At 41.8% G+C, this 15,642-nt stretch overlaps 1 protein-coding gene across 2 annotated transcripts in view; it reads left to right on the forward strand.

Annotated features, from left to right (window-relative positions):
- Window positions 1-15,642, forward strand: part of TRAK1 (trafficking kinesin protein 1) — a 106,678-nt gene that overhangs the window by 12,157 nt on the left and 78,879 nt on the right. For both annotated transcript variants that reach the window (XM_013184776.3, XM_013184778.3), the window contains exon 2: window positions 9,252-9,544. In XM_013184776.3, the coding sequence (XP_013040230.3) occupies window positions 9,252-9,544 (293 nt within the window). The remainder of the gene's footprint in view (window positions 1-9,251; window positions 9,545-15,642) is intronic.

Here is a 15,642-nt window from a genome sequence, read left to right on the forward strand (position 1 = left end):
TCGAGACAACGATTGTGCCAGTTTCTGAACTACATCGTAGGGGTTTGAGGGCAGCTGTCAGGCTTCTCCCTGTTGCTGTACCGCTAACTTGTATGGAGGCCGAGGGCGAGCAGCCCCGCATGGGAATGGTATGTGTTGAGATGCAGCCTCGTTAGTGAGTGGCTCCGTGTGACCGAAGCTTGGTAAAAGGCCCGGGGTTGCTGGGTGCTTAGGAATTTGTAGTCTTGTTGTGTCTCTCCCTGACACTGGTACCTAAAGTGGCTTTTGAGGCCTGTGTATCCGCAAGCGCTGGAGGTCTGGCTTTGTCCGCGTTCAAGAGGGCGTCAGCCTGCTGCGTTTCTTCCCAGCCCAGAGCTTTGGAGAGGGGCTGCGATTGCAGAGCCTGCGAGAGGGCTGGGTTCGGTTCCCACACGGCCTAAAACACAATATCATATGGCTGAAAGCACCACGCTACATAAAGACAACATGACTACATAAAGACGACAAAAGAAGGTGGATATGAGGCACGGTGGTTTTAACAGCCAGTTAAGAAGCTGTGGAGTAGCTTCTAGGAGCTCTTTGCACATTTAGGGTTGTAAGGCATCCCTGAAGAGCAAGGAGGCTCTCGGGGAGAGTGCCAGCAGCTGGAGCACATGCGGAGGCTCCCTGGCCTGGGCATCAATGCTGCCAGGTCTTCTTAGCATCCAGTGCAGGGCAGGAACTGGTGGGAGGGCATGTCTTGGTGGTGAGCTTCCTAATAGCCATCTCTGCAATGGCTGCTAGCAGTAGGAGGAAATGTGGGGTGATTATTTTCTTATTTTCTGGAAGAACGGGACATCCTTACTAAACAGATGTTCAGTTTTTCTTTATTGTCTTTCTATATGTTTACTCAACTGGTCCAAAGCAGTAAATCCCAGCCTGAAGGTAGGTGGATCAGGACACAGCAGGCATGGGTTTGTTTGTTTGTTTGTTTACTTATTTATTTATTTATTTATTTATTTATTGTTAGGACTGCTTGCAGGGGATTTGTTGTTTCCTTGTTGGTTCCTCTCAGCCCATTCTCATCCTATCACTGTATTTGTGAGCAGCAGTTTTCATTCTGTTATGTGATATTTTATGTAAACATTGTTGATATTTTATGTAAATATTTTGGAAAGACTGCTATGGAGATTTGAAACAATGACACTTCCAGTCCTGTAAAACTGTTTTTTTTTTTTTTTTATTGTGGTGGTGATGGTGGGTTGTTGTTTTTTTATTTTGTTGGTGTTTTTGGCATTTTTAGTTTAAATTATGCCAACTCTACACAGACCCTTAAAAATAATTGTGTAAAGTGAGAAATTCAGAAAATCCTTGTTCAATAGGAGAAAAACAATAGTAATGCAAAACAAGGTTTAAATCCACTCCCCTCCAGTTTTAAATCATGATAAATATCTGGTTTTAGTCAGTCTGTTCTTTGTTTAGTGTTACTTGGCCAAATCTCTTGGCCCTGCTTTGTTAGCAGGTAGGTTTAATTGTATCTTTGTTTAAATAGGAATAGTGGTGGGGGGACCAGTGTTATAGCATGGTCTTTCAGCTGCTGTCACTGTTTTCACCTGCGTTTCTATGTTGTCCTGAGGAAGAAGGTACAGCTCAGCTGGCTGATCATTGCTTTGGCTTGGAATAGTAACATATTTTAATAACTTTACATACTGCGTGGTATCTTAGGCCCAGTCATTGTTCAGTAGGGTTGTTGGGTTTCTGTTTGTTTTTCTTTCTCCCTTACTAGTAACTAGTTGGTGTGTGCTTATGTGTTTGTGCTTCTCTTCTGTGTTCCACTTCTGGTGGAGTGCTCTTGCTCGTCCTTACTGTGGGTAGGAAATGAGCCCACGGTTTGAGAGCACAGGCAGTGTTATCACCTCTTCTGCTGAATTTTGAAGGAGTTGTGGTCATCCCACTCCTCTCTCCCACAGCTTCTCCCAGCTAGCAGAAAAGCTGCACTGAACACATACCCAGCTTCTAAAGGTCTTTGAGGCTTGTGGAGCAGTAGAGAGGATAACTGGGGATAAACTGGGGAGTTTTATGCTCTTGTGGTGTATCAACACCACTTCTCAGGTTTCTGTTGACACTGTTCCCATCCATAATGTTTGAAGACCTGGTTTGCTGCGGGTGTAATAGTTTCCACCATAGATGAACTGTCTGACAGGTCCTTGACATGTCTTTTTTTTTTTTTTTTTTCTTCCCCAGTGGTATTAAGAGGCATGCTGTTAGGCAGATTGTGTGTTAATGTACTGAAGCTGATGTTCATGTAGTTTAGCTTGGATATTGGTTGCGTATGAGGCAGGACTTTATACATGCTAAATACAGTGGCAACCTAATCGCACATGATTGTGTTGTTTTGTGTGTGTGTTTGAAGTCATTAGATCATTTCTTTTAGTTCAGGGAGTGTTGGACCATGCCCCTTGATGTGTGCCCATCTTGAGTCGCTCCACCTCAGTGAGCACCTTGCATATGGTGCTCACCCTGGTGGTGGTGGCTCAAACAGCTTTCCCTGTCCGAGCCAGGTACAGCAGGTCTTGCTGAGGCCTCCCAGCCAGCAGCATGGGGCATGGGGATGCGCTTTTTTTTCTATCTGTTTCCAGTTTGTTTGTTCACTAGTTGGAGTGGGAAGAGGGAGGGCAAGTTTGGTGGCCTGCATTACATAGAAGGCGAGGGAGCTGTACAAAGCTCCCTGTGTAATGCAAGTCTTACACAAGGAAGAACTATTTATAGAGCCCTCCACCGTCGCATCAAGGAACTTCAGAGAAAGGGCAGTGTGACTGAAGGCTGGATGAGCACACGCTTGGGCACTCACAGCTGTGAAGGTCAAAGCGAGGGTTTGTCCTGTAGCGTGCTCCCGCTTTGCCTTGCCCTCAGGGGAAGAGACTGATGGGCTCCTGCTGAAGGCCCAGACCCTAGTGGTGAGAAACTTTTGGTTTGTGGGGAACAGTGGTGCCTTTTGTTGTTGCTGTTGTTGTTTGGTTTTGCCTTTATGGAGGTTTTTATTTGTGGTGTTTTGACTGGTGTTACTTTTTGAGAACGATGCCTCAGTCTTGATTGATGACTTACTCGTCAAAGGAGGCCAAACAAGGTCGCAACAGCAGCTTTGGACACAGAGGTTAAGGTTTTAGGCATTACATGTTTATATTATCACTTAATCAGCTTTTTGGTTACTGCTGCTGATATTCTGGCTTTTGCTGTAATGGTGACTTTTTTAATTCTAAATGACATTGCCATGCCACTGGCTGATAATCAGGTATTCTCCTTTTGGATGCCTTCACATGCTTAATACTTGCTGGTTATGATACTTTCATAAAAAGTGATTCTAGAAGGCCTTCAAATCTTCGGCTTGGAAACCTTCTTTAATGGTTTCATATGCAGGAGAGCCTATCCTTGGGAAGGCATACCCCTGAGAAGGTCCTTCACAGCAGTGCAAGTGACATAACCACATGGTGGTGATACTTGCCTAAAAAATACTGAATTTGGCTAAACCAAAAGATTCCCAACACCTCTCTGAGGAGAGAGGGGAGGGGAAAAAAAAAAAAAAAGAAAAAAAAAAGCCTGGGATATAGTTTAAAAGTAGTACAAAACTTGAGTAAAATGGTCTGTGTGATGTTGGGGTAGCAGCAGGCTGCCTGAGTCACTGGATGCAAAAACCCTGTTAAGAGGGAGGCAGTATTGTCTTCAGGGTAATCTAGGAAGGATGTTTAATTAAAAGGTTCTTGAATGGCTTTAAAACTTTGGATAAGGTTGTAGTTTAAAGTTGTCCAAGATGCTTGTTCCATGAATTTGCTGTAAAAAAAAAAAAAAAAAAAAAAAAAATTGATCTATTCTAATATCAGAAATGCAGTACTTGTTTTTATATAAGGTGTTGGATGGTAAATAAATTATCACTTTGTGTCACTCATATATAACACTTTAACTGTTTACATCCCTCCCTCTAGCTAGGTTTAACTGAGCAGTCAGCATTCTGCTTATTTAAAAGCTAGCTTTTGAGTGGAAAATAAACCCTTATTATACAGGAGGGTATATAATGAGACACAAGACAAAAACAACTCAAAATTATTTGGGATCAAATTCAGTCTTCACCTTAAAGTGAGTCCATATGTATCTTAAAGCCAGACCTATTGCAAACAGTGGTTCCTTTCTGGTCTGACAAAGTGTATTGAAATTGGTGTAAACATTTTGACTGGCACTTGAACCCATCTGCTCACTTAGTGAAGAAATTCTTTTTTAATAATAACAAAACAAACAAACAAACAAACCACCTTTTGTAGATGTAAGATGTGAATTTCAAAGAAATGAGCACGTTGCATGCTGGAATCAAGTCTTACTAAGTTGCTTTGGTCAATTCAGTGATTATTTTCCAAAATGCAGACCGAGGACTCTAATCTGAATTCCTGGGGGATAGGACAGCATGTTAATCTGTTTCACAGACTGGGCAGATAAAAACTGTCTTTGGTTCGCTCCGGTGTCTAGATGGGGTATTTGCATCTGAAGCAAGTTTTTCATGTAAATAAGAAGCCTGATAGTTTTTCATAAAGAAAGTAGTAAAACTTAGCAGACTTGGTAAAACAGTTGTTTAGTGAATTTACAAAGTGTTGTACAGCATAGGGAAGAACCTTTCTGGTGGGACTTTTGCAAAAACATAAAAGGGAGACATTTGCACATCCTGAAACCCTCTGAAGTATTTAACCATCAGATTTAATAAATGAAAATGCCAGGAGCTACAGAGCTCTGATCCTGTAGATGCTGAGGGTGGAAAACTCCCTCAATCCCTTGGTACCCAGAGGCTCTGTCTAAATTAACAAATACTTTGGTCAGTGGGGACGGGTGAGTAGATCAAAGCTGTTGGCACTGAAGTTTCTCAGATCTGCATTGTTGATTTGGGTGGATTAGTTCAGGTTAGATTTAGCTTGGCACCACATGCTGAATGTCCCCACTACCTGTGCAGTTTGAAGCTTTCTGAAGGAGAGAAACGATGTAGGTACGTATCAGATGACCTTGCGGTGATGTAGCCCATATGGTTATGTGAAGTCTCACCGTGTCCCTGCTCGGCAGCAGGCTGCATTTGAAGCACACCCTGTAGCAGAGGGCTCAGGTTCTTTCCCTCAAAAGGGAGTTGTGCACCAAAAGCAGACCAGAGTTGTTCCGAGAAACCAGCTAGCCCCACAGTAAATGGGTTTGCTGCAAAACCGTGCTGCTGAACCAACTGACGTAGGTAAAGCACGAGAGCCTGCAGAGCACAAGGATGACCTGCTGGGAGAGGAGGACTTTAGTCAGAAGGACTAGAAAGAGACTTTTCCCCTTTTTTAAGAAAGCATTCCTTTAAATTTGCAGCTGTTTGATTGAGCTGCCATTTTACACTAGTGATTAAAAGGATTATCTGATGCATAAAATTTGATCTAGATAAACTTTGAACAATGCTTAGTTATCTGATAACCACCCCAGGGTGCAGCCGGTGGCTCTTGGGCAGCATGTTGTTTGTAGGAGCTCCTGCCCTTTGGCGAATACAGCAGGGCGCTGTTACTGCTGTCTGAGATGGTAATGAGCCTAATGGGGCCATGTTACAAGCACTGTATAGTTGGTACTGCTGGCCTCTTTGTAGGCCCTCAGTGAGTTACTTGGTCTCTTTTATAGCTGTTAGGGGAGAAAGAAGGACCACGTTAACTTATTTGTGTCATTAGATTCAGAGTTGGGTTGTGTTTAATCCTGACTACAGAAATACTTAATGCCAAATGACTCTGGAATGGCAAATAGCTTATTTCATTTGTATCTGTAGGAAATACACAGTGTACAAAACTCAACCACCTCCCCATAAAACACTCCGCAAATGAACAAAGAATTTTTTTTTCTAATGGCCAGAACCCAGAAATTGCTGACTGGTGTGGAGAATTGGTTTTTAATTTACCTCAGAACCTCCAAAGCTTAGCTTTTCTCTGATGTACACTAGTAGTTAAAGCTGGATAACTTCTTTTATTTTTATTTATTTTTTTAATGTGGAGTGCAGTGCTGGCTAACCCCAGCTGAGTTTGGGTTTGGTTTCCGTAATCTACACTACCGTATGTACACTGGAGTCAGAGTACCATGTGTACTTTTTGGTTAAGTTTTCATTGCCATGCCATCATAGCCAACCTATTGTGTAGAGGTGTACTATTAGCTGACGGTGGCATTTGGTATAATAGAATTCAAGATTTTCATACAGCTAGCCATGTGGATTTGAAGCATTTATTGGGTTAAGCCAATATCTGGGTATAGAGGAGGTATGCAGGAACAAGTCCTCATGCTCTTTTAAAGTGCAAGTTTTGAATGTGCCCTTAACAAACGGCTTGCAGATCAGATTATTTGCAGAGTAAAATGACCTGGTTGAAAATATTTCAGTGATAAACTTCACAGAATTAGGGTCTTTCTGCAAACAGGTTTACAGTGAAGAAATAAGTTCAAACATCTCAGATTAAATATTTCTTAAGACCCAGCTCTGTTTGTTGACCCCAGTCATTGTACTTAGACTGGCAGGAGTGGTGCAATGCAGCCGCTAAAAGCTGAATTACGTCCTACTAGGTAGAGTAGAAAAGTTGTTTAAATCCTGTTTGTACACACAAATGCTGTTTGCTGCTGTTGACATACAAGTAGAAAGAGTTAAATGCAGGGTATTTTCAATGAGAAAACTCATAATTTGGCTACTAAATTGTGTATTGGTTTGGCTCTTAAAAGGAGTAAATACAAAGCAATGCAATAACAATTTTTTCCATCAAGAAAATTTAGATGAAACTTTAAAGGTGAGGGGAAGTGTGTGCCCTGGCCCAGGGTCTAAGATTTGCCCTGCAAGAGAGGCCGTGCAAACAGTACCTCTATGGATTTTATAGATCCAGTCCAAACAACAAGGCAAGTCTCTTTCAACACAAGCTTCGAAGGCAACCTGCGATGTTACAGTCTGGCCAAAGGTGGGTTTGGTCAGGAGTGTGTGGGAGATAACGTGGTAAATGAGTGGGGATGATCCGGTGTGTCAGACGCTGAATGGCTGTGTGTGTCCAGAAGAGTTTCAAGTGAGTTTTGAGAACGTGAGATCTTGCAGACTTCTTGTAGACAAATTACACTGCAGTTTATCAGTGTTGTTCCATTTGGTAGTGTTTTTGATGTTATTAGCTTCCTGCAGTTGCCAAGGCAGGACTTGGTGAGGAGGGGAGAAAAGGGCAAGACGTGTGCGAAGACTCCTGGTAATATTTTGTTAGCTACTCCCAGCCATGTCCTTGCTCACAACAACAGACTTATCTAACAGTTTCCCAAAACAAATGTGAATCGCAGGTGTGTGGTAGCAGCTATGACAAAATGGAGCCCTTTTAATTGTTCAGTCCCTGCACGTCCCCTATGTTTTCTCCCTTACAGCTTAAACTGGTGGGAAAATGAAGCTTTGCATTTTAATTCCAGCTTCATTGAAACAACTAATTTCTAATATCAGTAATCTCTCTTCTTATTCCTAAGGAGCTACTTGAAAGGGGACCATTTTAACAATAATTAATACAAGTGACCCCATTGTTCTTCTCAGTCTGTCCTCTGACAGTGCAGGAATAATGGATGCTCTGCAGGGGAACCAGAAGACTTTGTTAAAGCACTTGAGTGAAACTTTCTCTTCCTGCAGCAGCCGCAGGAGAGCACCATTTGTATGAGTGTGTGTGATCATAAACTTATCATATGATTTAATCTTTTCCTGTAGCTATTATGATTATTAAAAAATACAGGTTTTGAGCCTCTGAGTTTGAGAACTATTTTCAGGTTATGCAATGCTATGCAGAAATACAAATGCATGTAATTGAGGAAAATGTAATGAAATGTCACTTTGTGCATAAGGTTTTATTTTTTCCAGAGTTAATATTGCCTATACTTTTTCCAGTTGTGGTATTCTGATTTCGGTGCGGATGAGTCATCATTAAGACCCTTTGAGAGGGGGGGAAGAATTTTGTTTTGTTCTTAAGTCTGCAGTGAAAGGAGGGGGGGAAAATTCTGAGAAAAGGTGGTATGAAAGTTGGTACAGTGATGTTACTTTATTGCAAGATTTCCCTGTGATTTACCCACAGAAATGGGAATGCATAATCTGTAAGGAATGCTAATCTGTAGCCTGTCAGTTTATAGATGCTTCAGTCTTGCAGTGAGTTTCTAGAAATAGTCATGAATGCCTTGGTGAAGCAATAACATTGCTTACTGGAAATTCCAGAAAATAAGATGCCAGACTCCTCAGCATAACTTGAACAGCAAGATAAAATTATCTGCATATGTTCCTAGAGATGAAAGAAAACCACCTTCATAGGATTCTCCAGACAGCTGTTTTATTTCTGCTTCTCAGTGAAGCACCGAACAAAGCGTGTTACGTTGCTGCACATTCGTATTGGGTTGCATCTGTACCTTTTGCTTGCAGACCAGTGCATTTGTGTCACATTGCTGGCTCGCTCTCTGCTTTTCCAGTGCAGTCTAGGTGTTCTTGTGTAGCCTGTTCCTAAGATGCTGCTTCTGCCTTGCAACTACTACATATATAAAGTCGTCTTTTCCTGCCCTGCAAGTCCTTTCCCAAGCCTGGTTTTCTGCAATCCCACGATGGCAGCCTCTTTTCCTAGCAGTAATGCACATTTGCATCTTTTCTTATGCTGCTCATAGCCAAAAGCAGTATCATACTATGGATTACTGCGGTGCCATTAGCCCCTTGCACAAAAGGTTTGGTGAAGTGAGCCTTGTGTAAAGGTAAAGCAGTGAAGGGCTAGGCTGTGCAGTGTGGCCCAGTGGAGAGGATGAGCCTTGCAGGTTGATTAGTATAAGATCCCAATCATTTCTGTATTGTTGGGCATCAACCAATTTCAAATGATGATGTTCCTGAAGTTCCTGATGTTCCAGTGATGTCTGCATAGTGTGGCTCCCATACCAAGCTGCCCTGGTCTACACAGAGCTCTCCCTTGGCAGAGATGTGAGAAAGGGAGTTGGTGAATGTGCCAACGTGGATGGACCATGCTTACTCCAAGTTAGGTTAGGCAAAAACCTGGCTGTTTAATCAGCCATTGGTAAATAACACTATACAAGGAATAGCGCTTTTCTACTTGATGCAACTCTGCAAGCTGCAAAAATAGGCAGCTGCGCTATGTACTGTATTTGACTTTTAGTTTTTGCGGAATTTGTCAGGTTAGATTAATGCTTAGGGAAAAGAAAATTATTCTGATTTATGCTGTTTGGAGTGGCTTGAATTAAGCATTTGTTCCTTTTGCGTTTTACAGACTTCTTGAAGCCAACTCTAGCAAAGAAAAAGAGTTCTGTTTTTGCCAGCCAGACCCAGTCTCCAGTGCTGGTCCCCCTGATGGCAGTTTGTACAACCCTCTGAAACCTGCCAAGCTGGACGCCACAGCTTTGCACGACTGCACTTTGGCCGCCACTGTGCCTCCTTCGGAGCTGTCAAACCATGCAGTCCAAGCCTGTGACACAGGCATTCATGAAGAGCACTATGTAAGTGAAGCAGTGGAAGATGATGTGCCAGACTGCAGAGAGTACAGAGATGCCTGCACCATTACTGGTAAGCAGTCAGATCTTTTATCATGAGAAGGTTAACGTAGAGTTAAGTTTCTGTTCTTAAAATGCTGGTGAGGTATCTGGCCCATGGCTGGTGCTGCTGCTGTTGTTCCACGCTTTTTTTCTTGTTTAGTAAGTGATTTCACAAGAACATGATTTTTTTTTGCTGAAAACTCTTTGTGAAGATTACGATTCTTGCAAATAGGCTTGATTGATGGCAGTTTTGAAACTAAGATACTGTACTTACTGGCTTGGGAAGTTGAACATTTGGAGCTTGCTTGGAAAGTAAACCAACTGAGAGTTAGGAACAAGGGGAAGAAAATACTGCATCTTAAAATTACATTTAACATAATTGAGATTTTTATGTTGATGTGAGAATTGCTTTGTGGGAGAAGGGAATGGGAGAAATGATATGAAGCATCTTGTGTTTTGACTGTATGTCTTTTTGCTTTTCCAAACCATTCTGGTTTTTGTCACATTAGTTCTGGAACCATGGAAGTTTATGTATAAAGAACAGCTTCTTTTGTATGCTTGTCTGAAAGATGAAGTACTTTTTTGTCATATGATTCATACAAATAGATGGAAAGTGTGTTTAAATACGGTATTTTAAACAGAATTCAGTTCTTAGTTATGTGGTCAGTTGACCCAATTCTTTAGTGTTTGAATAATCACTGTAACTCAGTTCAGTCATGGATATGGCCATGAAATAAGTGACAGGCAGTTTCCATTCCAAATGCATGTTTTTTGGCTGGATTGAGCTTCTTTAGCTTAAAGTGACCTTGTCAATTCCAAGGTCTTTTGGGAAAGTTTGAGGAGTCAGCTAAATTTCAGGGGGGAGAAATGAGAGGACTGAGGGGAAAAAAAAAGAAAAAAGGGCAGGGCTCATCTAGTTGGCTGCCAGATAGCTTTTTCCCAAGTTACTTTCATCCGTTTCTAGAATTGTCTGTAGGTTGGAGAACTAGCTAATGGTGACCATCAACACATATTTGTAGTATGCCTTATGTTAGGCTCAGCCTGAGTGCTGTGTAGTTGTTAAGGGTTGATATTCTGGAACAAAAGGTAAAGGGGAGTGATGCTCTGCATATGTCTATACCTTTCATCTTGGTATGCGGAAGAAGTGAAGGCATCCATACACATGCCACGGAGAGGGGAAAGTGTGAGGAAATGGCAATTACTGCTTGAAGTGATGGATCTAACGATAAGAATGTACAGAACAGTGCAGAAAGCACTGCTGTTAATAGAAAAAGAGGCTTGCAGTGCCTATTTAGGTATTGCAGGTGAAATTCATGACAGAGTAGTCCAGAAGTTAAAATGACAAACTAGTAATTTGGCTGTAATAACTGCTTGTGCTCAAGAAACCTTCTGCTTCGTTCCTAGGGAAGATTGCTTTTTGCAGTTAGCCTACCCTCTTGAGTCTTTTACCCCTGCCATTATAACCTCTTTCATTTTCATTCTCTTTAAAACACCATTGTAGTTTGTCTTTTTTTTTTTTTTTGGTAGCACACATACAGCTTGCTGTTGGGGGAGGAAAAAAGCAATCCAATGCCACTGAAGTCAGGAGCTGCTTACCAAACACAGCTGCTTTAGTGCGCAGTTGGAAGCCAAGTTAGACAGGGTTTGGGGAGTTTGCAGCCATTGGGAAAATTCAAGGCTTTTTGCACTGAGAAGAGAAGCAGCAAGTTTTACACTGACATTACTTTCAGTCGGGTATGCTTCTAGATAAAATAAATGGTTTGTTATCCAAAACTAACTCCCCATCCCTGGTTATTCGTCCTTTTTATTTATTTATCTGTTTTGCTGCCCTCTAGGCATTTGCTTGGTAGGTAGACTAGAAAAACGTACACTGTTTTCCAGGCTCCTTGTAGAAGTATCTTTCTTGCAAGCATTGTTAGCTGTGTCCTGTCCCTCCAATTCAGTCTTAATTTTTCTTACCTTTTTTAAGTACTTTTTTTTTTTTAATTGAGGTCAGCACGTCACCCTACCTTACACTAGTTCACGCATGATGCACTTTCTGAATCTCTTCTTTTTAAGTTGTCAGCCAAGTGTGGCTTACTGATTGATCCTGTAATACTTTTATGGATTAGCTGTTCTGCAGCAGTAAATTTGAACCGGTTGTGACCTGGAGGAAAGATGGTAGGACTTGCAGTAGGAATAGGTGGTTGGGTTTTTTTGTTTTTGTTTTTGTTTGATATTTTTTTCCCCCTGAATTTCAGCTTTTTGCTGTAGTTTGTAAAGGTGTCAAAGGATGAAGACTGAGAGTTGGAAATTGGTCTCTTACTTTCTCTGTAAAATCTCTCCTTGGTTAGTAGTGCATGCTGGTATCCAGTCTATACACTTGAAACAAGCAGAGGAAGAAGGATTGTCAGAGGCTTTAATGTGAACACTGTGTAGGTCTGACTGACAGATCAGTGCTATTTACACTTAAAATCTCCAATGGGAAAGAAATTGCTCCTATCAAGTCTGCCCATACTGTAATTTTCCTTCTGACGCTGAGCATTGACTCAGCCTAGAGCAGACACCTTCAAATACAACAATCGGGGTAATCTATTTTCTTTTAGTCTAAGGTTAACACCTAGATCCTTTTGTAAAAATCATCTGCAAAAGTTCTTGCAAATAACAGCAAGAAAATCCTGGGGAACTGCGTCACAGTGCCTTGTGGTGATGCTTTCTGAAACGTGACCGGTGAATGGCAGCGAAATTGGAGTTGACTGTGACATAACTTAAGCCTAGGAACAAACTGCATGATACGCATGTTTTACTTTTGAATTTTCAAGGACGCCATTGGTGCTCAAAGAATTTTAAATTCTTGTTGCTTTCTTCACATCTATTCTGTTTGTTGGCAGTAGACAGGAGGCTCAGTGTGCCCTGTCAGTGGTGCGGCCTTCCCTGCTGGGGCCCTCGGAGCTGTAGGTGCCTCAGGCTTTCTGGTTGTGCTAGGCGTGCATGTGCAGATTTCTGTGGGACTGCAACTTCAGATACTTTGTAGACAACCAGTCTGGGTAGAATTCCTCCCTTGCTTTTGTGGAAGACAGGACACAAGGGTTACTTTTTAGCTGGGTCACTCTTGATCTCTTTTACTGTGGGGCCTAGAAGCAGTTGCATTGCCATAGCCAAGGGAATGAGCTGTATGAGAGCAGGCCAGGGTGACAAAAAAAAAAATCCAAAACCAACAAAAGGGTAAGGGTAAGAGAGTTAAAGTGCTTAAGCCAATGTCGACACTGGTTGGGGGCAGCACCCTGAAAAGGCTACTTCTTTCCCACCAAATTTAATGATAGTAAAAAAATCCAAAGCATGTAGTCGCCGTAAATGAAGTGTTATTTCTATACAAGTACACAGTTCTGAATGTGTGCTAGCTTAAGCATAGAGGGGCAAATGAAATAGGACAATTGATTTATTTCCCAAAAAAAAAAAAAAAGTTTTGCAAATGTCTTAATAGGCGTTATCCCCCCAAAAAGTTAATTGTGGATCACTTAGTTTCTAAGCAGTAATAGTATTAAACCTGTAAAATGAATTCAGTATCTGCTATGTGCGATAAATATATATACTATATTTTAATATATAAATAAATTAATTATTCATTTTATTGTTTTTGTTATCACAATTTAAGTGAGAAGTTCAATGTAGGCTAAATTAAGGGGCTTCTACTGCTATCGCTTGTGGGGCGTTTACAGGTAAGTGGGCAGAAGTGGGCTCAGATATTGAGGCTGGTAGACAGTGGGACAGCACTGTATGGCATGGAAATGGCAATCTGCTACTACGTGTATGAAGCACCTATCTTGTCCCAGTTGTATTTCCTTTGAACTTTTTTCGCCCTGCTGTCATGCATCTGAGAGCATAAAGATGCAAGTACAGATGTAGCACCATCTAGTGTCCCTTTTTCTAGAAGGGGAATCAAAGTGCTTCTGAAGGTGTCTGTGTCTTTTCCTGTGATCGCAGTGCAGACATAGAGACTTCCAGGCAGGTGTTGGTGGAAACAACAGCTAGGGGAATGGGACTTCCTCCCCTATCTAACACCTCCCACACTTTTTTTTGTAAAGAAGGAAGTGCTGTAATCTTGGCATGATGAAGGAGAGTATCACTATTAAGTGTCTGTTCCAATTCTGTGAATTATAAAAGCCTCTTAATCTGATTGCCTTTTCTTTGTCAGCTGCTGTCAGACAAAGGCTGTCCTCCTGGATTGGAAAGTACAATGGAGATGGAAGTCTGAAATATTGTTGGAGTATGGAGTTACTCTTCTGGCATCCAGACATCCATCACAGTGGATTTACAGCATTTTTTTCCCCTCTTAATACATACATAACACAGTATTATTAGCCATCTTCAGTATGTTCACTTTGTGTGCTTTCTCATGTCTGAAGACTCTCCATTTGCAACGATTTTGGCACAGTGTACTTTGTAATTCAAGAGCTAGCTGTTTAATATGCCATGTAGGTTTCCTTCATCCTTCCCTGAGAAAGGAGCGAATGAATGGACTGTGATTTAAATTGCCTAGCTTCTTCATTAGTTTGCATAATTCATTTGTTCGTTATACTAATTACTCTTTCCAAATGCATGTAGAAGTGTGTTTTCTGGCTGTTGTGGTCTGGGCAATTCCCTGAGTGTTCTTGGGAAATTCTTTGTGATGATAGCTTTTTCTGTGTCTTGTATTTAATGCTTCTCAGTAGGCTATATTCTCTCACAAGTTGATTAAAAAAAAACAACTCAGAACTACATCATGGGATGGGTCAAACCATGAAATCCCTTCTTCTCTCAACAGGGTGGTGTCTCTCAGAAATGCTGGTATTGTTTGACCTTGCAGGTCATGTACGTTCCACCTCACTGCAGTGACTGCCAGCCACAGCATCCAGAGAAACCAACACAATCTCCTTGCAACATACATTTTTTCACTGGATTTTCATCCTCTCCCTTGTTCAGGCTTTAATGATGGTCTCATATGAAACAGAGCTGTTCCTTCCTTCAGATGTTACCACTCTTCATGGCAACAATTGCCAGTTTTGGTAACTGATGCAATTTTGACTGTGTTTTTTTCTGTAACCATTTCATTTTAAAGTGCATCCCTAGGGCCTGCAAAATTTCCAAGCCACTTCCCCTAGTCCCACTCCAAAGGAGCTAGGTTTTGTTTGAAAGGCTGAATTTCTCTTCCTTCTGTCTGGAGTTTGGCAAAGCCTGACTACCCAAAACTAGTTCCTTAAGGATTTGGGTAATGTAGGCTGTTTTAACCTAGAGGGCATGCTAGAACTCTTGCTAGAACACTTTAATCTTGTTACGTGGGAGGTAGGAAGGTCTCTCATCTGTGACCGGCCTGTGTTGGATGTGTGAGATACCACCACTGCTGTGTGCTCCATATTCTGAGGCTGTCCGACGGGGTGCTCTGGCTGTGTTTGGTAGCATTTACATGACACGTGGTTGTCCTCTAAGCCTTCGTGGTTACAGAAGTATTAATAAAGCAGTAACAGCTTTGAGTTGCTTCCCTCCATTTGAACTTCTCTGAGTGGTGTTGTGGTTAACTTTCCCTTTTAGTGGTTCTTCCCTCTACTGCATAAACTTGCTCTAGCACTTCGTTCTTTTTCAGTTGCTGTTTTGGGGTATCTCTTCCATGTTTTTCTCAGTTTTGTAGGTATAAGAGAGAGGTGCAAGATGCTGTGCATTGCAGCTGTCCATCTGTAACTCCAGCTACAAAAACAAATGCCCACCTGGGTCAGACTGGCTCTTACAGCAGCAATAGCAGATGCTAAGTGTGGAGAACATATGTGCAGCTGTAATCAGTAGTCTGTTCTTAGCATGTGTATCCCCATCGTGCAGAGCTTCTGTACCAGGGATACAGAGAGCACATCCCTGTCTAGTTCTTGGAGTGTCCATTTAGTGTTTGACTCCGTCCATTCCCCTTACCTTCATGATTTTGATACTATGTCATATTTACACACCGGACTTTTCCTCTCCCATCTCCCTCAGATCTCTCTCAGTTTGTCCTTTAAAGTTTGGGAATGTGGCCTCTTACCTCGCTCCATTTACTTTGCTATTGCTGTCACCAGTCTCATTCCGTAAGCCTGATATAATGTCGGTCTCTTCTCCCTCTTCTTTCCTACCAATTGTTAAAAGCAG

This window comes from Anser cygnoides, chromosome 2 (genome assembly GCF_040182565.1).
Source record: "Anser cygnoides isolate HZ-2024a breed goose chromosome 2, Taihu_goose_T2T_genome, whole genome shotgun sequence".
NCBI classification, from domain to species: domain Eukaryota; kingdom Metazoa; phylum Chordata; class Aves; order Anseriformes; family Anatidae; genus Anser; species Anser cygnoides.